Source organism: Falco peregrinus, chromosome 8 (genome assembly GCF_023634155.1).
Source record: "Falco peregrinus isolate bFalPer1 chromosome 8, bFalPer1.pri, whole genome shotgun sequence".
Classification (NCBI taxonomy): Eukaryota; Metazoa; Chordata; class Aves; order Falconiformes; family Falconidae; genus Falco; species Falco peregrinus.
Window position 1 is genome coordinate 63,626,110 of NC_073728.1, and position 23,902 is coordinate 63,650,011.

Sequence of the window (23,902 nt, forward strand, 5' to 3'; positions counted from 1 at the left end):
TCACTTATTATTTGACCATTATTGTACGCAGACAGCTGTGTAGACCTTTCTGAAAGAGCACAACTAATTTGGAAGCAATGAAAACAGCAATGTACGGCATGTTAATGATGCTTCCAGCTTTGGAAGACAATCCATTAGCCTTCTTCAGAGAGGCATGGGCAGGTTAGTTATTTTTTTTGAGAATAACACCTGAAACACAAAAGAACTTTTATCAGGATTCCCATGATAAGGATGATCCAGACTGCACTGCCAATTTGCAAAACTGGCATTTTCAGCAAGAGAGTCCATTTAAATGCTGGTGACTTAACACGACCATACGGCTGCGAGGAGGAAGAAGATCCCTAAACTAGAGAAACCACGGGGCCTATACTTAGAAGAAGTTTTGCAAGATAATTGTCTTTACAAGAGGAGGTCACTTCAGGGTTGTGTGACTGTTGTGGTAAATGCCTGCTGATTCTGCAGAGAAAAACCAGTGTTTGTGACTTGACCAAAGCCACGGAGGAAGCCCGTGATGATCGATTGCGAAGTCTACCCAGCACTCTGGGCGACACTGCCCTCTATCACTCTGATCTCAGCTGGGGTTTTGCAAAACTCAAGGGACGTCTACTCTGGGTGGCTTGGAAAAACCAACAAACAGTGGATCATCTTAGGGACAACCACCCGTGACGGTTGGCTGCTTGCAGCAGTTGCATTTTTCAGGTTTATCACAAGGAAATAGTGTTTCTTTAAAAAACAACAACAACAACCCAAAACATAAAACATAAAATCCAAGCCATCCCCTTTTTATTTCTTGAAGGAGGGTGACATGTCCACAGGCACTGCAGCACTGTAGAGGTCAGCTCCATGCTACATCTATAAATCCGTCTCATTCATTTACCAGCTTAGTGATCCTCACCTTGAATAGCTGCACTACTTGAGCTCCAGGAAACTTCTGCTGCTTATACTAAGCACATATTGTACACTAGCCACATATTCAGTCAGCCAGATATTCCACAGTTGGTATAATAAACTTAGATCTAAACATCAATTGGCTTCCGAGGTCCTTGGCTCTGTCCAGTTCTTTAAGTGTATATGAAACTGACTTTATAGTTTGTTTTGATTTTTTTTCTCCCTTCTACCAAGTTATTTGGCTCTCATCAAGACACCTAATTTATACTCTAAAGTCCAATACATGAGCCAGATGCCTTTCCACAAGCAAAAAGACGTTAATATATATAGGTTAGGTGCAGTCCAGTTAACACATCAATCATAATCTGGAGTATGATATTGAAAAGAAATAGGTTGGAAGGTTTTGTTAAAGAGGTGTAGCATGTTGAGTAACTTTGCAATTTGCACAGCTTCAGAATTTACAATTAATATTAGTAATTTCATAGAATATTTTGGGGACTACTTCACACACAAAAAAAATGTTTGTTCAGCTTATAGCTGCTGTAAGCACGTATATGCATGCAAACTTACGCACATACACACACACACACGCACAAGCTCTGTGCTCTTCTGAAATACCCGTTTTAATAAAAAATACACACAAACAAGACACAGCTCCTTTCAGTTAAATTCACCAGCACTGAACACAATGTTTTATATTATTCAAGCAGACCGCACCTCCTTTTGCAAAATTATAACACATAGAACCAGTTCAGGGGGGAAAAAACCCAAAACATTTGTGCCATTTAGCATATAAATATAAGAAAAATCATACAAAAATTAAATCCTTAAAAGCTTCATATGCCTGGAAAAGAAATACTTTCATCACAGACAAAATATTAAGCCATCAAATAATTAAAATAATTGCAAGAACTGTGCGGTGATCGTACCTGGGAAGCATCTTTGTCCCCCGAGCAGTTCCACTTTTCAAAATCCCTATAAACTCCTGTTGTGCCCAGCTGCCAACTCAGGTTAATAATAGCAATGAGCCATATTCATCCAAAACCACAAGACTGTCAGGTGACATATCAAGAGGTCTGAATTTAACTCAAACAAAAGACTCTCCATGCTGCAATGCAAAAGGCTTAATCCTAGCAACAGGATCACAAAAACCACCTTAAAGCGAGCAGTTCGCCGAAGCACAATATAGGCGCTTGCACCAGGCTGTGTTTGCACTGCCCTGGAGTTTCATAACCCAAATCCTGCCCCTCCATTCTGGTGCACAGCCCGGGGTTTCTGCTCAAGTGAATACCGCCCGTCTTCCCCGCGCCTTTGTCTCTTCCCGTGTATTGCTGCAGAGAAGATCAATCTAATTCATCGGAAAGCTAAGTGCTGCTTCGGCAGGCGCCGGAGCGTACATGTCACTGCCATCTATCCTCCTCTAGCGAGCGGATCGGAGTTGAGTCTCATGACCCAAGTCCCCTGGCAACTGTGGCTGCCGTCCTGCACCTCCACGAGCCGCCACCGCCGGGAATTCAGCCTGCTGGGACAAGAAGGGAGCGGGGGGGGGAGCAAAGCAGGGCGGCCTCCTTCCAGGCTGCACCCCCAGCCCTCACATTCCTGGAAGCGACGGGATGCTTGTGCTGCGGCCGGGCGCGGAGGCAGAGGGGTGGAAAGGCGAGCGCGGACAGCCACCACGTGACCCAGCTGTCAGCGCGTGCCACCTGGAGCCGCCATCCGCCACCAACCCCAGCGCCGCCGCGACCCCCGCGCACCATTTCACCGTTAAAATAAAGGCCTTTAAAGGTTTAACCGCGGGGGGCTCGTCCGCATGGGTGCTGGGAAGCGGGGAGAGGCGCCGCACAGCCACCCCTCTTTGGTGCCCGCCTTCGCGTGGCTGGCGCCCAGCGGCGCAGCGCGCTCGCAGGCGAAGCAAAGCCAGCTCTGCGCCGCTATCACAGCAGCGCCCGCTCCCCCCGCCGCTCCTGTAAGAACAAAGGAAGCACTGTATGCCCTCTAAGGGCTCATTAATATTACAAGGGAAGCATCAGGAACGTGCCAGACAACTGGATAGCAATATAGAGGGATTTTTCAGGGGGGGAGTGGGGTCGGGAAAGAAGTGAAATAAACGTCCGAAGAAATCCTGACCGACCTGGTAGCTGTAAACAAGGTTTCGTGATTGCTCCCTGTGGTGACCCAGGCCATGCTAGGAAGGCTGCCCGGTACACGACAAAAGCAAAAAGCTTGCTATTTAAAGAACTTTTTTCTCTAAATTGCGGGGGGAGGAACGAGAGAGATGAACAGGGAAGTGAAGAAGGAACCAAGCATCCAAAAAAGCAATGCACATTAAAAGGCATCAAGTCTTGTCACAGGCGTAGGTGGGGCTAATCATTCATACTATTAATTCTGTATTATCTTCGGACAAAACGCAAGAAATATGTAAAGGCAGAAGACTGTAGCATCATAGATCCTACATCCCCCCCCCCCCCCGCCCCCCCCCCCCGTATCTGAAAACCTACAGCTTTTGCCAATATTTCAAATACAAAGGCAGCAAAAATCCATTGATCATCAGAATCTCCTGTTCCACTGCATCCCACAAGACAAAGTCTAGGGCTACTGACAATTCCCCTGTATCACAGAGTGGGTGAGCTGACACTTGTTCATGGGCTCTGGCCCCAAGACGCAACAATCCCAACAGCCCAGCTGACGTACTGCCCTCTGAGATGGCCTCCACCGGAGAACACTGAGCTCCCTCTTCTGCTACATGTCTCCTGGACTAAGCTAAGGAAGAAATCAAACTATTGACACAACAAATAAATATGACACAACAGCAGTTTTGCTACTTAATTACAGGAAGGTGCTGGGCAAGTTTTTTGACACAAAAGCAGTAATACTAAAAGATAGGTAGGTACTTGGTTCCAAATCCGAACTGTTATCTTTGGTGACCAGGAATGTTTTACAGGAAGTTTCTCATTTCAAAATGAAGAGTTGAGGCCCTGATGCTGCACAGACATGTATTATAGACCTGCCTTTTCATATGTGACTAGTGCCAGGGAACTCAATGCAACTACTCCCATGAGCAGAATGGGGCATGTCCTATTTTACAGGACCCATGCCTTTAAACCGTATCTTGCCTTTTAAGCTTGAAATGCCGAGGCTTGGGAGTTGTAAGCAATAACATTTGACCTCCTACCTTCCCAATCTAGTGAAAGGAATGTGCTGTGCACAGTAACTTACCTTACCTGTGTGGCAAACGCATTGCTCTCCAAAGGTTACTGATGTCAAGAGTGACCTTTTTTCTTAGACATGCAATGGTGAGAAGTTCAGTGCAATGCATTATGTAAACATTTATTTGCAGAAGTAACATCTAAGGTTTCCATTTTACCTCAGGGTAACCTGATGCGTACTAAAGACAAGTGCTTTGAAAGCGGACCCAGCCTCCATCCAACAACTGACCAGGAAAAATATTGTAAGGAATTTCTCTTCAAACAAAGACAGACTCAAAGTGTACAGAGAGTAAACAGTGCTTTAGCCAGATCAGTAAATATTTATTGCTTGAGGAAGGCCTTCAGATACTCAGTGTTGGTTCATGCACGCTGTCACCATTCCCATACCCAAGAAACTACTCAGGCCTCTAAGATTAAACACGCACCATCCTCTTCCCTAGGTGTATATCCAGTCACAGGGAACATTCTATTTACTGAGCTGGAACACAGGAGGTAAGTTTTCAAAAACAATGTCTGATTCTAAATTTCTGAGGACACTGAGATTTTCTGGTCACACCAGTACGTACCTATGGTATTTGAAACCTAGGTCCAAGTCTGCGCTCAAATCCAAACGTACCGGCTGCCAAATGCAGACACAAAGCCAGGCTCCGAGAAGGTTCAGGCTGTGCAGGGAAGGGGGAACGCAAGGCAGGTGTGCAGAACCATAGCCCACCCTGCTCAGCCAACAGCAGCTTGCAGTGCAGAGGGGCACGGCGCAGCCCCTCGGCCACTCCTCGCTGCTTGTCTGTGCTGTTTCTAGGGAGGGGTGTGTGTGTGGAAGTAAAAATAAAACCCAAAATGGGCCACTGATCAGTAAAAAGCTATAACTACAATATTGAGTTATATTCCAGATACAGTAACTTGTTTTCACCTACACCATGAAAGCTTTACAGGTTTTGCACAGGCCTACAGCACCAATCACTGAAAGGTATCTCCAGAAAGCTGCCTTTCCCTGCCCTGCATTCCCCCCCAAAGAGTCCCTCATTCACCACCTAGGCAGTATTTGGCTTTGGCAGGGAATATGATAATCTCCATCTCTTCGAAAGGGTGCAGGCTTTTGTGTGTGCGTGTGTGTAAATCTGAACTCGGAAAACAAAGCTGATAATACTACCTAGCTTCAGAAAGACACTTAACAAGTTCAAAAAATGAAGTGATCAAAAGCTCCTGCCTTAGCACCTCACAGAGAGATCCTGGGAGGGCACTCCAGTATCCATGCACATCCACCCAGTTGCAGATGGGAAAGGTGTGGGTGGCAGTGTTCAGCCCATCGAACAGCCCTGAGAATGAAGCACCTCGGAGCCCAATGGATTCTGTGCAGACCCCGATGCCAGACTGCGGCTCTGGCTCCTTCCTAAACATACTTAAGCCAAAAAAACCCCTTAAACCTCAAAACAAAACAGCACCAAAAAGAGTTACTTTCTTAATTTTAATCCAAAGGCACTTCTGAAAACATTTAAAGCTACTGCAAAGGCTCACAGGCACCTTATTGGGTATAAATCATCTGATTTTAAACCGAACAGACAATAGAGTTTTTCCAACCACAGGCTAAAAAAGTAATGAAATGATTCATTCTCGGTCTCCACTGCCTTAGCAAGTTTTTTCAGTCTTTCTCCTGAAAGAAGGCTTCCCTCACACATGTTGTAAATGCACACAACAAAGAACTGGCAAGCAAGCCAAGAAATGTTTATTGCTTAGTAATGCACGAAGGTAGGAGCTGGAAGCCACATTAGACAAAAAGAGAGAAAACCAATTAGGATTTTATTTGAAACCTGACTAGCAATAGTTGGATACCATTTCTTTACAAATACTCACCTTAGTAAGATCACCACTGAGCCAGACTCTTACAAAAATGTGCTTTCTGTCCATTTTTGCATCCCTGCAAAAAAAATTCCACTGAATTCCTCACTGCTGAAGAGGAAGAGTGGGCAGTATTAAAGCATAAACCCACCGTATACAACTGGAGCACATACACATACCTGCACGCACCATAGATAAGCACACACAGACATAAACTCAGCCAAAGGTCAGCAGGAGCCAAAACTATGAGAAAGATCACTGCAAGCAGCCTGCAGGCTTTTCAAAACCTGGGCCCCTATTTCTTTAAAGGAAACCAGATTTTTAATACTGAAAAGTGCTTTTCAGATGCAATTAAAAAAAAAAAATCAGAGAACAGTTTATAAACTCTCCATACACTGGATTCTAACTAGCAGCAAGAGGTCTCATGACTGGAACAAACTGTCTCCATCGGTGATGTAAAGGAGCATCAGCATAAATACAACTATGCCTGGGAGCATTCCTGGAAGGTACAACATAGAATATTATCTTTCTTTGTAAAACGTGGATGCTGAGACCTCAGCAAATCGACTGTCCCTTCACTGTTATAATTTTTCAAGTCATGATAGAAGAGTCTTAAAATAAAAACAACTATCAATGTAAAAATCTGATGCATGGTTAAGCTACTGGAACATTGGTGTTTGTTTTGAATCACATTTCCAGTTGCAATCTACTATAAATAAGACACCGAACAAACCTCCGTAATACCAACTGGTACTGCGAGACAACAGGGCATTTTCCCCCTGCCAAACAGTTATTTTATTGTGCACTCTCAGGCGTGCAGAGCAGAATAATCTTCTGCTGTAGCTATTAAAGTGTAAACAGTTCCGTATTGTGTGTCTTTAATGAAAAGTTGGGGAGAAAAGAATTTCCAATACAAATTGCTTTTGATGCACACCAACAGCTGTTGGAAATAAAGAATTTTCTAAAATCACACAGAATTATCTAGTGTAGCAGAAGAGGGTTGGCAGGGGGGAAGTCTTTTTCCCCCTCCTTTATGCTGTGTAACTCTGGTGATGCCTAGATACGTTCTTTAGTGTTTAAATCCACACATAAAACTATCTTCTGTTTTCCACCCCCTCTTCAAAGTGTAAATGACAGCACAACACTCCATGACATGCAGCATCTATCTGTGCCCGATACGTGAGAGTTTCCGGAGCACAATAAAGCGACCTTTGCCTATGAAAGCCAGCATCTCTGTTACATCTGTGACCACTGTTGAGAGTTAGTAATATGATAAAAAAGTGACTGTTTCACAGTGCTAGACAGAACAAAAACAAGCTCACAAGCTTATCGACTGCAAAGTTTGCTTAGGTAACTTAATGGTAAATTGATGCTTTTTATTTTGGCGATCATGGATATTAATAGATGACACAAAAAAAAAAGAAGATACATTAGAGTCAAGGTTGACTTCAAGCACTCTGTTGCCATGAAAATTAAGACATCTTAGAGGGATTGCTATAGCTCCACTATTGCTATTGACTCTAATATTAATAATAAGAAGAAATCCTTGAATGACTCCTGATATAACAAGAGTACTTTGGTTGAGGAATCCTAACATTTTCATTTTTTTAATAGGCAAAAATTGAATTTGCTGTATTTATCTTCAGCCTAAAGAGTCTTTAAGGCTTTTATTTTCATGCCCTTCCCAGCAATTTTAAGAACTATGGCAGTTTTCTTTTCACACAGTGGAAACTGAGATTCTCAATACATTACTTCAGAAGATATTAAAAAAAAAAAAAGCGCACTACAAGGTCCGTAAACAAATTGTTAGTGTACTCTAGCTACACCTGACATCCTGACATGACACATGATTTCTGCACCAAGCAAACACACCTAAATAAGCATTCATTCTTTTAACAGATAGATATATTAAGAAATAAATAACTTTTTAAAAGCTAGAAGACTAGAACATAAACAGCTGTATTTTTTTATGTCACGTTTTTTAACCTGTGAGCTGTGCCGGGATGGGCCAGCGGGGCTGGGTGATGCTGTGCCCAGGGCCCTGGGATGCAGCAGGTCCCTGCCGGGGCAGCTGCCCAGACCCTGCTTTCTCCTGGGCTCAGCACAGCCCCGAAACCCACTGACCTTGCAGCAGGCGGGCCAGAATGATCCCAGACTGGTATCTCCTTGCCTGGAAATACTGCATCATGGAGTACTCAAACCACTGCTACTTCCAATGCCAGGGTATGACAGCAATAAAACTGCCCGCTATAGATCCAGGCATCTGCTGCACAGCCCAGCGCATCCCATGTGCTACCTGGGAGCCCACCACCGTGTCGGGGTGGAGGTAGCCATCTGTTTATGCTGATTAAAACATCCTGTAATACTTGTTTTGTGAGTTTTATAAGGGGAAAAAATATTGCCTTGGTGGTGAAAGTCATACAGCGCAAGAAGGCAGCGTGGGGATTTGAGCATTCCTTGGCTGTAGGCCACGTCTGTGTAATTGATTAAGGTGGCTGCACTTGTGACTGAGTGATAATTGAGAGCCCAATAAATCTCCACACAAGTATTTGCCACCCAGAGATGGAAAGCAATTGTTACGGACCTTTCATAACACGCTGCAAGCAAAACAATTACAACTAAAACTAAAAATACCAAGAATGCCCCCAGACCACTCACAACTTCCTTGCCCAACATTCACATTTTCAGTTAAATTTCCAGGAGTGTCAAACGCGCAAGAACTACACACCTTCAAGCTTTCAGCTAAGTCATTCCCAGCACAAACTCAAATCATCCCACTTTCTCAAGATTTTGTCAAGCACTTCTAAGTCTTCTCTTCCCCCTACCCCTTGTCTCATGTATCTGCAAAGACAGCATTGCTTCAGCCGAGGTTTACATGATCTTTTTTCCCTTGGAGAAAAAAAAAAAAAAAAAGGCGGCAAAGCTGCAGCTGTTAAGGTTTCCTTGGAGAAGGAGGAAGACAGATGTAAGTAGTTATTCTCCAAAGATTCACAATGATCACTGCCTGAGCAGCATTTTACTCTGTCCCTCATGTGACTGTTTAATTAGGTGTTGATTCACTCAGTCATGAGACACAAGGAAACAGGGCTGCAAGCCCTAACGTCAAAGAAAAAGTAATGCCTGTTCTGCCAGTTTCTGTATTAGCAAAGCACAAAGGGGACATCCAGTTCTGAGAAGCAAAACTCATGTTTCCTTGCCCATAAGCCAAACCATCAAATCGCTTCAACCTTTCCACATGAAAAAAAAAAAAAAAAAAAAGACAAGACATGAATTATTTCGGAGCAAGATGCTTGTGAACTCCCCGATTATTCTCTGCCGTAAGAGCTGAGACCAGCTTGAGCATTCGCAGCGCAAACTCTGAGGCTCTGCGAGCAGGGTGTGCCCCTCCATCTGGTAATCCAGGTCCAAGCTGCTTCAGGATACCACGCTGGGGCTGGTTTGTTTGCTTTCGGAAAAAAAGAATACAAGTTATCTTGCTATGGCTTTATTCCTGGTTGTTAACTGAATTTCTTAGCCTTATAACCAAGAGGCTTTTCTGTTATGGGGTCCAGTTGCCATAGCAACATGCTTTCAAAAATATCAAAGAAATTTTCAGCACATGGTAAACCAATTTCACAAACTGTATATCTGTAATAGGAAAAGCTAGCGAACAATTATTTATAAGTACTCAGTTCAACTGAGGTTTGACGTAGGGATAATGCCAAAATGCTGCTTTCAGTCTGAAGCCTGGTGTTGTAGAGGACTATGGTGAACTTTAGCTTGCTATGTTGCCAGGTCATTTATCAAGACAGTCACGCTCACAGATGATTATCATTTTTCCGACGAAGGTGACATTTAAGCTCAGCGTGTCACTAAAACGCATTAAATGCCAGAAGCTTTTTTCCTGAAAAATACTACCTTAAACCTTTTATTTGTAGCATTTTAAACATTGCGTGTTTTGTAGCCTTACCCTCCACATTTGTATAGATTTTACTCAAAAACAAAAAAACCCACCCCAGACTCTGGATCACCAACTTATTTAAAACATATGCCTAATGCTAAGCACATGAGCGGTTTCGTTGGGAGCAATGAAACTACTTACATACTTAAAGTAAAGCACATGGCTTAAGCAGAGTGCTGACTCAGTCTTATTCCCCCCTCAGATTTCACCAAAAACTCATCTCAGTTACACAGGAACAACTGCAAACTAAAGACAGAGGATGATTGTATAAACAAGTATAACAAATTAATATCTATGAAATGAAATCCCAGTCTGGCCTATCCATACCTGATGCTCATTTACACCGATACCCCATGAGAGCTAATGATAGATACTCCCCATGAATCAACAACTGCCTGACACCACAGCGTTTGTCACTTGAATCTATGCATCCACCAACACCTCCAATGTGATGCCTGGCCCAATTCTGCAACCCTTCTGCACAGAGAGCTGCTTCCATGACAGCTCTGTGCCCAGGGGCCTTTAACCAAGCCCCTTAGTTAACCCTCAAAACTACTAACCAGGAAGTTCACTGCATTTCAAGACTACTGCCAGGCTCTGAACCAGAAACAATTAGGAATGCTTTCACAGAGCTGCCACATAACATTAGTGAGTATCTAGGTGGACTGGCTCTATCCTACGGCTGCTTTTCAGGAGGGAAGACTTTCCTAACTTGGCTCCAACCCGCGGACTGAACATCCCTCCCTTACTGGCTCTACAAGTTGAACGGGCCCCTGCTTAATTTGCAGAGAGGATGAGATGTTGATTTGTGCAGATATTGCAAGAGCCCCAAGACTACAGTGAGGAGCCTAGACTGCTCAATTCTCCAAGGCAAGAGTCATGCTGCTCAATCGTTTCCCAAATTAAGCATGCAAAGGTGACCTGAAACTATTTCAGGTAGATCTATATAGAGCAGACACTAAAAACATTGCTCGACTTCACTTTTATGTAACTTATAAGGACACGAGGACAAATACAAATCAAGATTCTTGAACAAGCCACATGGCCACACAACTTCATTTAACATCTGCAAAAAACCAGATTGCCAGAATCATGGAACAGCCTGGCTCCTAACAACACACTACAAATGTGAGGTCCCGAATACTTTGGTTCCCCAAAGCAGAAGAGCACTTGTGCATGCTTTTAGCTGTCAGACAGCTAGTGGTCCCTCTGATTTTAAGGAAGCTGCTCAAACTTTAAACGAAGCTTAACAAAGCGCTCTAATGGGTTTGCAATGGGTTACTGAACTCCGCACTCGTATTTCCTGCTGTCCCCACTGGTTTTCTAAGTGTCACTACATGCTCACAGCCCTGGGTTTCTAAGAATGGCAGGAATGGGAAATACAGTGTAGGACTAGCCACTGCCCTATCATGATTAAACAAAATAAGCTTTTCAACATGACTGTCCATCTAGAGGGATTTTCTACTGCAGAACAGCTGAACTGGTCAAGTCTTACTAAGAACTATGCAAGACAGATACACGCAAGCTCTGAGCATCAGCTGAAAACAGTCCCGATGCGTCCACATAGCTTTTCTTACTGCAAAAATCCTAGTCTGCAACAAAGAAATTGCAGATTCAGCTCAGCATGTCCTCCCTAGGAATCAGCACTGAAACTTTTCACGCCACACATACACACACCTTCCTTATCGCAGGATTGAGCTGAAACACACAGTCCAAACCAGCTCTGCCTCACAGCTCACAGAATCAACAGAAACACTTGATAAAACCTACATTGTTCTGCTGGGAGAGGTTGTACTTAATCAAGAGAGATATATATATTTAGTGTATGTTCAATAAACCTCTTTTTGCCGGTGGTAATGGTTTGATGAGAATGTAGCTCCAGATACTCCCAGCCAACACAGCTTGCCAACAGATGGGGCAACTCCTGCCTGTCTCCCAAGAGGGACTCTCTGGGGGTTGCAGCAGAACGAGCCATTTCCCAACTAGCTCCTATCAGCTCAGCATCAGCTCTTGTATCTTCTGTACTTCACATGCTGCAGTCTAACAAGAACATAAACCCCCCAACATTTATTGTTTCCTCTCATTCCCATGGAGTGGCACTCAGCTTTTCTTTCTCATTCAAAAGTTCTTGCCTCATCTTTTTTCTCCTATTCAGTCAGTCCACACGAGCATCCATAAGATGTGGGAACTCAAAGAACCCTAGTGCTGCAGGTATCCCGCTGTGAACCACTAACAGCGCCCCATGAAGCTATTTATTCTGCTGCATCAAGAGGAAAGAAGGGCTCACGTGCTGGACAGCAATAGCTGTCAATGCCACCAGGACATTTTGGACTTGGTTGTTTTGTTGGATTTTTTTTTTAAATGAGCTCTCGACAAAGTAATCGCTCTCTTGGCTCTTCATTTCCCTTTCCCCTTCTCATGCTAGTGCATGTCATCTGAAGTGACACAGCAGTAACCCCAAACAGGATGCACCCTACTGCTTCTGGCAGGAGGAGGAGGGGACAGTACAGCACCCAGGGGAAACCTTGAGAGGAGAGGCAGCACTGTAGGTCTCAGACAGAACAAAACTAAGAGAACAGAAAAATGGAATGGAAAATGAGTGAGGCTTTAACTCTTTTCCTCCTCTGTGTGTGTGTGTGCATGTGTGTAAATACTAGTTTCCAAAGGAGAGCCCCAAACAACAGGGACAGTGATGATGAGGGAGAACATTACAATGAGCAGGGAATACCAACCAAGCAGAAACAGTCCCACTAAATATATGCATTAAGTTACAGCAGCACCACCCAACTGCCTCCAACTACACCTGCACACATATCTTTGTATCTTTCCGCACACAGGACAGCTCCAAAATGCTACCACTTTATACTCATTACACTCACTTCACACACAGCATCTCCAAACTTTTATTTTTTTGTATTCAGCAGCTGTCATCGTTCACATCATACCTTCCAAATAAAAGCCCATGGCACCCCCCTCCGCTCTGCTTTGCTGCAGCTACGCAGAAGGTGCAGGCAGACTACCACCAGCCCTTCTCTCCATCAGCAGACACATAGGCAGTGGTCCCCAGCTGCTCTAGGGCTGCATGCACTGTACTGATAAACGCTGGGAACAATCTATTCCTTGTCCACAAGTGAAAGAAATTCAAAAGTCTCTCCATCTCTTCTGTTGCCAATATCTGAGCTTATATTTATACAGCACCTATTCCCCCCTGCCAAATCCTAACACACAAGTTTTAGAACTATGGTTCTGGCCTAAGAAGCAAACAAGTCTGTCCAGCATTACATTAAAACAATTTAGGCCTGTCTACACAGTGTACACATACACTGAATTTAGCTATCTCACTGTTGGGGAAAAACACAAAAGACCTTACAACAAAGACAGCAGTCAAGCACTGCTGAACAAGGTAGGCAGGCTTCTGCTTCATGGTCTTCTGATGGCTGAGGTGCACATACACTCAGAGCTGTGACAGCCAATGAAGCCACCTGGGTGTATTTTGAAATACACATACACACACATATATATACAGGAGACAGAGATCCGAGAGTAGGATCTTTCTTGCTCTTAGGATCTCTTTTCTTCCAGCATAAATATCCTTTAGCAAAGCTCAAGGCTGCAGCACTGAAAGCCTTCAAATCCCACTGAGTTACACTGAGAACTTTATAGGGTTGGGCCATTTTGCATTTGCTTTGTTTCCAAGTTTCTCTTTTTTTTTAAAAAAAAAATTATATTGAAACAATCTCTTGCTGAACTCCCTGCACCACGTTATTTTCCTCTGTTTTCTCTACCCATACAAATGAGAACAACCGCCATTAGTGAATTTTACGTCATCTTGCACATTTTTTTCTCCACCGCAGGTATAGACTAATGTAATCTCCTGAGAGTAATTTAGCTGATTTGTCCTGCTAGCTTGCTAGCTACCAACAGAAAAGATGAGTCTTTAAGTGAATACATACCAATCCGGGGGACAGGATGGGATGTGGACAGAGGACAACACCAAAAAACCCCAAAACCAAAGCCCAAGCAAACAAAAACCCTAATACCCAGTGTCTTACCTTCTAACCCCAATGTGAAAAGAAGTCCTACAGAACACACAAACACAAGCTGTCTGCTGGTTGTCAGCATTCTTCAACCAAAACAGAAAATCTGATGGCACGTTTTAAAAATAGACACATTTTCAGACTGATCAAAATAATTCATTTGAAGATAACTGCACACAAGGTACTATGAAAAAAAACCACTAGAATTTAAAGCAAGTTAATTAAATCAGTCATATCAAAGTGGTATTCTTCCTTATCTGAAAAACAAAGTTTGATAAACATTGCTGTTTATGTAAAGATACAATTCTGTTAGTCTCATAAGAATTTAAGTTGCTTTGATTTTTTTTCATTCTATCCTTTTTAATTATATCTGTTTTCGAAAAAGAGGTCATGAGTTCATGATTAGCATCTCTTGTATGACTAGCAAATGCATGTAGTTAAGAAACCAACACGCTTATTTTCACAGCTTCTCAGCCCTTCATGCTGTCAGTAGAACAATTTCCTTTTCTACTCAGAAAGTAGAGTAATTTCCAGTAACTCACAGCAGCTGAAATATGTTTAAGTACTGAAAAAAGCCAACCACCTTTTTCTGTCTGACTATTTAAGTTATATGTCAGAGTTTGGGCTGCCTTTAAATAGAAACACAGTTAGCACTGTAAGCCAGTTCGCTTTTTGAGGCATTTCTTTAACTCTGTCTTAGGAGGTAATACTGTTGTTTTTCCTGTAGGAACAAGAAAATTCTGGCAGACTTCTTCCTTAACAGCTTCTCAGATGTTCAGATAATATAATTCAACTAGGACAACATTCTGAGAAGGAGAGTGCATGTTCTGCAGACCATGTTTTGCAGCCTGTGTTCTCTGAGCACACAACCACAAAGCTTATCATCTGCACCTATTTTTCATTAACATCTGAACTAACATCATTTTTCTACCAATTTCTGGTACCAAGTGTCACCAAAAGGTGTAACCAAATCATTCAGCCAACTCTCCAAACGGCAAGAACTTTTTCTAGGTAGGTCTGGGGTGGGGTGGGTGGGGGTGTGTGTGCACGTGCGTGCGTGTGCAAAAAAACCCTCACAAGAATCTCATTCCTGTTTGATAGTTCATTTCTCAGCTAACTGCTCACACGTGCTTCCTTCTGACTTGCTGTCCTCTTTCACAATTACCCTGAAACATGCCAAAATAAGTGCTGAGTCCACAGTCTCTGAAGGTCTGTTTATACCTTGGGACAACACAGTGCAAGGCACGCACAAGGCAAGAGAAATGCAAGTACATAGCAGATGGGTGTGTATTTCAGTACTAGCTAGAAAGCAGAATAACTGGCAAAGAGAAATTTTGATGTCCTGGTATTCACAGTAGTGTGGGACTGGCCTTTCTTGTGGTCACACTATAGCTGTTTCCTGAGCAAACTATGAAGCCACAGGTGTGCTGTCTTCTTCCAATACTCGGGCTGTCCCCACGTCTGCTCTGAAATGCCTTCTGAAAAGAGCAACATGACGAGGTGTAGCCAACTCAGAGCTTCATGGGTACTTACGGGCAGGAAGCACGCAACAGCATGTGCAGGATTTTCACTCAAGTTACAGAAACTCAGCTCACTCAGACTTCTGCTCTCGCATTCTCCACCACACATGACTGAAGCCAACCAAAAGGTGTTGAAATTACTAAGAGGGGAGTGCGAGACTGAGCGCAGCACTGCATGAGCCACCATTTCCACAGGTAGCAAGGCTAAAATAAAAACCGAAGAGAGCATACAGCAAAGCAACTGCTCCAATGGGCTCTCTTGAAGTGGAAAATGACAGAGAAACTGGGGTGAAGATACTGCTCTGGCTTAAAATAGGCACAATGCCAGGAACTAAAGTCAGGGCTGAACTGAGCTCAAAGTTTCTTCATTTATCGACTAAAACAGATGGCAGAGAACTGTCATTTGGCTCCTGTTTCCTCCCAGTTATATATCACACAAACTGAAATGGTAGAGGGTTTGTGGTACTGTTACAAGTTTAATGTTCTGTTGACATTTTGGCTGGCGCAAGGGAAAGACATTTGAAGACACTACTAATGAGGCAACAAGCACATCTGGATGAGTACCATGGGCATGAACAGTACCTATAAATACGATTGTTTCTGTGATGTATTTTACTCATTTTAGGCCAAATCGTTGCTGACAACGTTGTGGAAACATCCTGGAGAAACAGAGCAGGCTCAGTGATATGTAATAGATCATTTCCATGCTTGAAGATTACCACGTCCAGCAACAGCTGCCTCCTGGGTCTGCGCTCACGTGACAAACCGCTCACGGAGTATTGCTGGTGGTTCACTTGTTCAAGCTGCAGCAACAGGGTATCTACAGCTGAGCTTCTTACTAAGTGACACTGGCATCACTCAAAGAGTCCTCTACCTATATAAAATGGGGGTTTCTTTCAAGGCCATAGTTTCAAAGACAGATAATACATAAAAGCTACATTCTAAGTGCAAAACTATCAGACAAGACTGCTTAAAATAAAGAGCTTTTCCATTAGTCAAACTGCTTAAGTCCAAAAGTTTAATTACTTGATAAGGGCTATGAAATTACTTTTTCAGAAAAGACAGAAAACTTTGTACAAACACATCGCACTTGCGGATGCGTGCTATGTGCATGCACTGTTAATATGCTGTATGTAGTTTGTATAGTATTTTGTGCTGCAATTTACATGTTTGAACAAGTTTCTCTGCGGTGTATTGTATTCTGAATAACAGTATCTACAGAAGCTATTGGTTTCAGAAAAGAAAAAGGTTGTACTTCTTACGCAAATGTGCAGAATTACCTCAATTAAAAGCTTCAGTTGAGCACTAAGCAACTGCACAACGCATTGTTGTAAAAAATAAATAAATCCTTTTTAATACAAAGACTACATAATAACTGTTCACACTTCTACAGAGCAGAACACATTTGGGTATGTATTTTTAGAAGTGATTAATCCTGCAGAGAGGACTGCGCCTTTTGAATGTAATCATTACGGTCACATTCCTTAGGCACAGCAGAATCACATGTGTATTTTGTGCAAATGAGTTTTTTCAAAGGAGTATTTCCCATATATTAGTTCTGTTACCACTCAGTGTAAGGTGGAGCAGCTGGTGCATTAGCAAGTCATTTACAGATGAATAAAACGACTTCCTGTTTTTAATGGGCAGAACTTTTTTCCCCTCCAGCAGATATTCTATAGATTAAGGTTCTCTGTCTATACCACAATGCAAAATTTTTGAAGTCTTCAGAGACAAATTCTGCTTTTTGCCGATTCTGGAAGCCCAGCACAACCACGCTGTGGATTCGCTGGTGCAACTCGGAGCTGCATTTTTCCTAACGTTACTCACGAACATGTGATCTTGCAGACATTCTGCTCCAGATGTAGCAATAGGAGGGAACACAGCCTCTGAGCATGAAACCACCGTGTGCGTTACTTTCCACTCGTAAAACACGCTTCTAAAGTGGTCACCTCCAGCATTCAGCCAAAATTACAACACAAGTTGCAGGCTCCAAGTCACACTGGACCAGTTTATTCCAGAACAGAAGCCTGAATTCATCCAAGCTGTCACCATGAGCATACGCTAACTCAGAAGCGAACACACAGCAAAGGATAAAGCCCTTTGAAAACACAAGAAGGACAATGCATCAGTCAACCAGAGGGGCTGGCCATCCCAAGAGAGCAAGGTTGACAACATGAGACATGTAAACACACCTTCAGACACCAGAAAAAGAATGGTAGAATTGTTTCAGAAAAAGAAGCCCTCACAGTGGACAAACAGGTACAGACAGCCCATGCTCTTGGCACATCTTCATACCCCTAATGACCTCACCTGGAGAAGGAGGCGAAAAACCAGAACCCTTAAGTTGGCAGAAACACCTTCTTGCAACACTTGCCAGCATAACCCAAGTGTAAAGAAGCATTTTCACTCCAGTATGCCTACACATACACACAGAAACCATGGCAAGAAGTCAGCATAGCCTTTCTCCCACAGCGGAGATGATGGGCCAGCTCATCTTGTCTCCACAGAACAAGCATGGCAGCAGGGTCTGTCTCAGCCACATTGGGTCAAACCCATGGGGAAGAGGACGGCAGACATCCATGCCTTCCAGAGGGAAAACAGCCACATTCTCTTGCCTGGCACGTGCAATCGGAAATCCAACAAAAACTCAGAAGTAAAATCAAAGGATTCACCTGGTCAGCTGGCAAGATCCAAACTAGCACCGTGGCCTGAAGGCCTAACCACCAGAGGTCCAGTGGTGATTCACTCACTCCAGCTTCTCCTCAAAACAATTTCTAACTTAGAGGAAGGAGATGAAATGCTGGAAGGGGAACCAAGAAAGTGACTGTCCCAAGGGCAGCTTAGCAAGGCAAGAGACTGCAGGCCATGCTCAGACAACCCGTGCCATCCCAGGGGGAGGAAGCGATGCAGCAGGCTGGGAGGAAGCCAAGCACACGCACTGACAGCGCCGACCTTGTGATGTCCACTAAGGGCAGTGTGACCTTGTGACGCCAAGTTCTTAAGTCATTGCAAGATCCCAGCCACCATGGGACATGTCAGTATGAAAGGCAGTAAGGGTGACCCTTAACCTGTGAATTAGCTCATTTTGTATCTTTATCTCCTTCCAAAAAAAGAGAAAAAAAGAACAGAGGGCTTTTCCACGCCACTGTTCATGTTTGTTCCACAAGCGACAGGAAGAAGCTAAAGCAAAGCGACGGCTAGGCAGGGTGTGTTCCCAGCAGGGCAAAGGAAAATTTTCCAAGGGACAAAGTCAGGTAGGCACAAGCACCCCAACAGTTTTCAGATCATTTGGTCACTCTTTGCATTCACATGCACCTAGCATGATGGGGGCAACGATCCAAGTTAATCTCTTTGGATCTAACGACAATACAGGTAAATAACAATCCCTGGCTGGACCACCAACCCTCTGATGTGCAGCTCCCTTCAGCCTTTGCACAGACCCAGCTTGCAGCACTGACTTATTCACAGCTAGCATGTAATACTCAATGACATGCTGGATCTTCTAGCAGCAACACATGCCTACCTGAAGAAGCACTTGGGAGACCTACAGAGTGGTGTCAAGGAGGGCTTGGAGAGCGGCCCCTTCAGCAGAATTTGTCAAAACTTTCTCTGTGCTCCAGAGGTGCTTACTGGAACCTATTAATTTGTACATCTCTGCTTCCAAGACGAAAGCTGACCTAAAGCACTGGAAGGTACATAAAAGCTCAGATGACAGGAAATGCAAAACAGAATCTGGCAAAAATAAGTACTTTAGAAAACAGCAATATATTTCAAAATACAAGCCAAAGTCATTACAGCGATAGAGAAAACCATGCATAAATCAGAGTGAAGTATTTATTAAAACTTGCTACATTCAAGCTAATGAATGCAAGTTAAAAAGCCAAAAACTCTTCCAGAGACATTACAAAAAAGATGGATTATTTTTTTTATATAAAACCCAAAACTTAAGGGACGTTAAAGGGCAGAAGTAATCTTAATAAAAACACATGAGCATTTTGGATGTTTAAGAATTTGAATAGTCTTTAAAAATTATGGGACAAAAGCTTTTTGAATTCATGAGAAAAGATGAAAAGCTAGTGCTATTACAAAATGAAGTCCAGCTAAAGTTCTTTTTGAAGGTAAACTTTGAAGCAGTGAAATGCCAGGAGCTTTACAGCTACTGGTGAAAGACTTGCAGAATGCCAGAAGTGAGCAAATATCAAAACACACTGTTTCATTAATAGCACGTTTTGGTCAGACTGGCTTGACACACTGACACCAGTGCTGAGGAACAGCTTTAAAAAGCCTTGTGCAGTGCTGTTAGGATAATGAATTTGCTAGCTGCATTGCTCACAAGGACTGACACAGCTTGGTAAGAGATTTGCTTCCCTGGGCTCCAGCCAGGCTGTACACACAGCTACCTGCTGTGGATGGAAATTTGATTTGACTGGGTGAAGCAGGATACCTTGTTTGCTGTGGAAGCAGTAATTCAGTAAGAGTAAATTCAGTAAGAATTTTGGCAGTATTTTTGTCAGTTTTTAAGCTCTCTCTCAGATCTGATGATACTACTTAGTCCAGACACTGCTGGCTCTGAATTCCTTTGGCATTTCATGGAGCCATACCTTAAAAATGGAAAGCAACATGGCAATCTGTGGTGGTTACCCCTGTCCTGAGCACAATAAATTATTTATGTCATCAGTGCTAGCCACCTTCAGAAATAATGTGAAAGCTTGCCAGGAAGTTTGATGGGTAAAACTTTGACTGTAAAAATCAATGTAAATACAACTTTAATGTTCCACTTTCACCTTACTCCATCCACCACTTTAAAAAGTCCTCAGCTACACTTTGTTAAATGTCTTCAAGTCTCTTCATAGTTTATTTCAAGAAATCAGCTACTGGTTCAAGAAGCATTTATGCCTTTGAAAGAAAGCATACAGCATTTTTACTGTGCAAGAACAATAGCTCTGCAGAAGAGCTGGCTCATGAAGCATCTTTGTATCATGCTACCCATTTCCAACTCCAGGTTTATTGCAATTCCCTTGATGAATCCCACTGCCAAAAATCCTGTGAAAGGAAACAAATCTCAGGATACCATTTAAAATCACTGCCACAGAGAACAGAAAGAGTCTGGGCTGATGGGGGATACATGCCTAGACAGATTTCAGGAAATACTACTTTCCAGCCCGCCTTAGGCCTTTCATATCTCACAAACCTGGCAAACTATTCTCTCAATAAAGGAGCAGCACATATTACAGAAAGACCCCAAAAAGCACGCTTCCAGGATGACAGAAAATGGCCTCCTCCATAAAAAAGAACATCTAAAGTTATTTATTCCTGTATCTTCCCACTTGGAAAACTGTGCCTGTCCTCAGAAATACCCAGATAACCAAAGCAAACCCCTAAAGGAAAAATGTGCCCAAAGATACTCCACACCATTGGTGAAACTCAAAACTGGAAGGGGTTCTTTCAAGCTTGAACAATTACCACACAGCTGTACCTCTACAACAGGTGCTTTAACAAGAGCAAAACAGAGTTTGCAAACATCGGTGGAATGTCCCTCGGGGTGAGATGGTTCTTTAGAGCTCCCTAGATTTAAAAAACAAAACAAACTCAAAAAAACCCAAAACCCAACAGACACACACTGGAACCTTTATTGAGCCGTAGGGTCAAAAGAACTCCTAATTAATAATCCCTCTACCCCCAGCTAGGTGGGAAAGATGACTAGAGATACAAGAGAACACATATTTGAACTTTATACATAAGATGGGAAAAAACCACTGAGTTTCTCTCCTATATACAACCCCAAAACGTACTAGGTCCCATAATGCAGTATTGTAGGACCATCCATCTCCCTCTGCAGTAGGTTAACAGGGCTCCAAGCCCAGTTACTATCTCAATGGATGCACTCTGCTGCGCTCCTTACAGCTGTATTTACCGTTGGAAATACTGCCCACATATCTTAACAACAAAGATATAAAGCCCAAGACCTCTCAGTAATTTACTGAGCCCATTCTGGAGAACAAAAACCTGGCTATCAGTGATTTAGCAGCTCCCTCTTCTCCCAAGCACTGCAACAGACCCCTAGAAAGCCAGAAGAGAAACAGCAGCTCAAAACTGCTATCTGTGGCAGTCAGTACTGTAAATGTGCAGTGGAATGCTCTGTGTGCCCATACAGTATCTAGCAGAACTGCGTGGCTGCTTCTGCTTAGTTTAAGGAAGTTTTTGTAAGATTGTTTCCATTTTACTACAGAAATTGATCAGAACATTCTGGAATAGTGTTTATTTAATTGCTATTTAAAAGCGTACACACCTTTTAGAGCTTTTACAGCATACAACTCATGTGAACAGCTTTATACATTTTTACAACAGGAATACTTTGATTCTGAAGTTCTAGAAAACAACATACCTGAAATTTCATATTCCCAATCACTGTATCAGCCCAAGCATGGGCTGAGCTCTCCTGTCACCAGCAGCCACCAGTGCCAGATGCTACAATATGGCCAAGAGCTCCTATTTATAGTAAAAGCTACCCTCAGGGAAAATCCACTCACGTGAGTACTATTTGCAGTAGATAGCAGGTACTCTACACCTTGGAACTTCAGGGTTTGTCTCTTCTTTAGAATACTTGCAGGTGTTTCTGTGTTTCTTGTAAACAGATTTTACCACTACAATTTTGAATATTCTTGCTCACCATGTGAATATCCAGCTGTACCAAGAGACTTCAGTCTAAAAGCCAAGCCTGCCAACTGCCCTCTGTTGAACTGAAGAGCTAAAATACTAATACGTAGTGGATCTATTGTGATTTTCTAAGGTTTCTTCTGTAAAATAAACTGGTATATATATATATATGTGGAAAAAAAAAGGCAAACTGGTACATGAGCAAATGCTTGACACTTGCTAACTTACTGGTCACATCACTAGAACTGTCAGCCTCTCTAGCGCCTACTTCTGAAGGATTGTACCCAGTCTGCCTAGACCCAGGCTCGTAAAATTTCACACACCCACAGCACAGAAAGAGATTCTGAGTAAGGGGAAAAAAAAAAACACCAAACAAATAAATCAACAACTAAACAAAGTACACTTCCCCTGAAAAGTATTATTTTATTTTTGGAACAGTGTAAGCTTAGATTAAATAGAATTTATGTCCTGCTAAACTTTGACAATGAACTTGACAGAAATGCAAAATATATTCATAGTCAAAAAGACAATGAACATCAAAATCATCCTTAAACGTTCTGCTATACTGCCGTCATTGCCAGAGTAGTTGGGCTTTTCTCTCTAAGTACATGCTATTCACAAAATCTATTAAGGGAATTTATGTATTTTTTAATAGTTGTTCTACACAGTCTCTTCAGTAAGAGGACAAAGCTTTCAAAGTGAAGACGGTCAGAAATAACAGCGCTCAGAATATTTAGAAAACGTTCTGTTATTCAGAATATAAACAGACAGTAATATATCAATCCATAAACATAACCTAGCCCAAATGAAATTGATGAGGCTGGTGCCTTTAGGTTTACTGGAACCAGGAGCAGTCTAAAAATCCAGAGTGCTTGTTTCCAGTCTCCGAAGACCCAGCTGTAATAAATAATGGTCTGTTTGGTGTGCATTATCCAAGAGTTTCACCAGTAAGTGACTAGACCCATAGTGAGGATTACCTAAAGACTTATCTCCATTTGAAAAATGAAAGCAGCTGTTAGGCAACATGCCTAGAGGGCATCTGTGTTAGTCTTCAAAAAATAGTACTTGGCTATCCTAAGAGCCAGGTCTCTCACCCACCTCCAGAGCCTTAGTCAGAAGAGCCATCAGTCTCTTCCTGGGATTTTATACCTGTGGGTCCGCCAACAAAAGTAACTGCAGATTCACCCGTTACCAGTTGACAGTTCACATCACAACACGAAACAGCGCCATGTAAACACAGGAGGGAAGAGCAGGCAGTGATATCTTTCTTTAAATTTCACCTCCAGTTTGGTACAGAGTGATGCAGGTGAAGAGGAAATAAAAGACCTTGCCAAGTACTCACTCTTCTCTCCTTTCAACACAGGCGTGATCCCCACATTTCTGCCCCAGGGTCTGCACTGCAGCTGTTGAATTAACCACCAGTCTCTATACAAATTCATTGTTAATGAATGTCTTAACAGGGAAGAAAAGGCAAGGCAATTACACAGAGCAGTCCCGGTGCCCCTTCCCCACTAAGGGGTCTGATCCTGGTATTAAGCTGCTTTAGAAAATGACAGAGGCATCATTAAAACGTTTCACCTCTTTAAAAAGATTATTAAAAAAAAAAGGAACCACCATTCGCAGTAAAGAGTGGCGAGGTGTGTGAGCAGCTGTGACTCCTGTCTTTACAGGGTGTGTGCTAGCAGTTAAAGCACTGGCTTCAGGTAGTGTCCAGGAGCTTGTCCCGACTCTGTAAGGACACAAAAAGACCCACCAACATTCTGTGAAAACCCTGATGCTTAAATGACTGCAGATAGACTATTAACCACCTAAATTGCA

The 23,902-nt window shown here is 42.8% G+C and overlaps 1 protein-coding gene across 4 annotated transcripts in view; it reads right to left on the reverse strand.

The window, feature by feature from the left end:
- The window catches only part of FNIP1 (folliculin interacting protein 1), a 70,311-nt gene that overhangs the window by 44,894 nt on the left and 1,515 nt on the right, over nt 1–23,902 (reverse strand). Inside the window, exon 1 of one of the 4 annotated variants that reach the window (XM_055812003.1) lies at nt 5,946–5,964. The exons of 2 other annotated variants lie outside the window; for them this stretch is intronic. Coding sequence is in view for 1 of the 2 variants with exons in the window: in XM_013303557.3 (XP_013159011.2) it covers nt 1,818–1,828 (11 nt within the window). In the remaining variant the exon portion in view is untranslated. Of the gene's footprint in view, nt 1–1,817; nt 2,399–5,945; nt 5,965–23,902 lie in introns of those variants that run through there. One more of the 4 variants, XM_013303557.3, reaches the window with a different exon arrangement.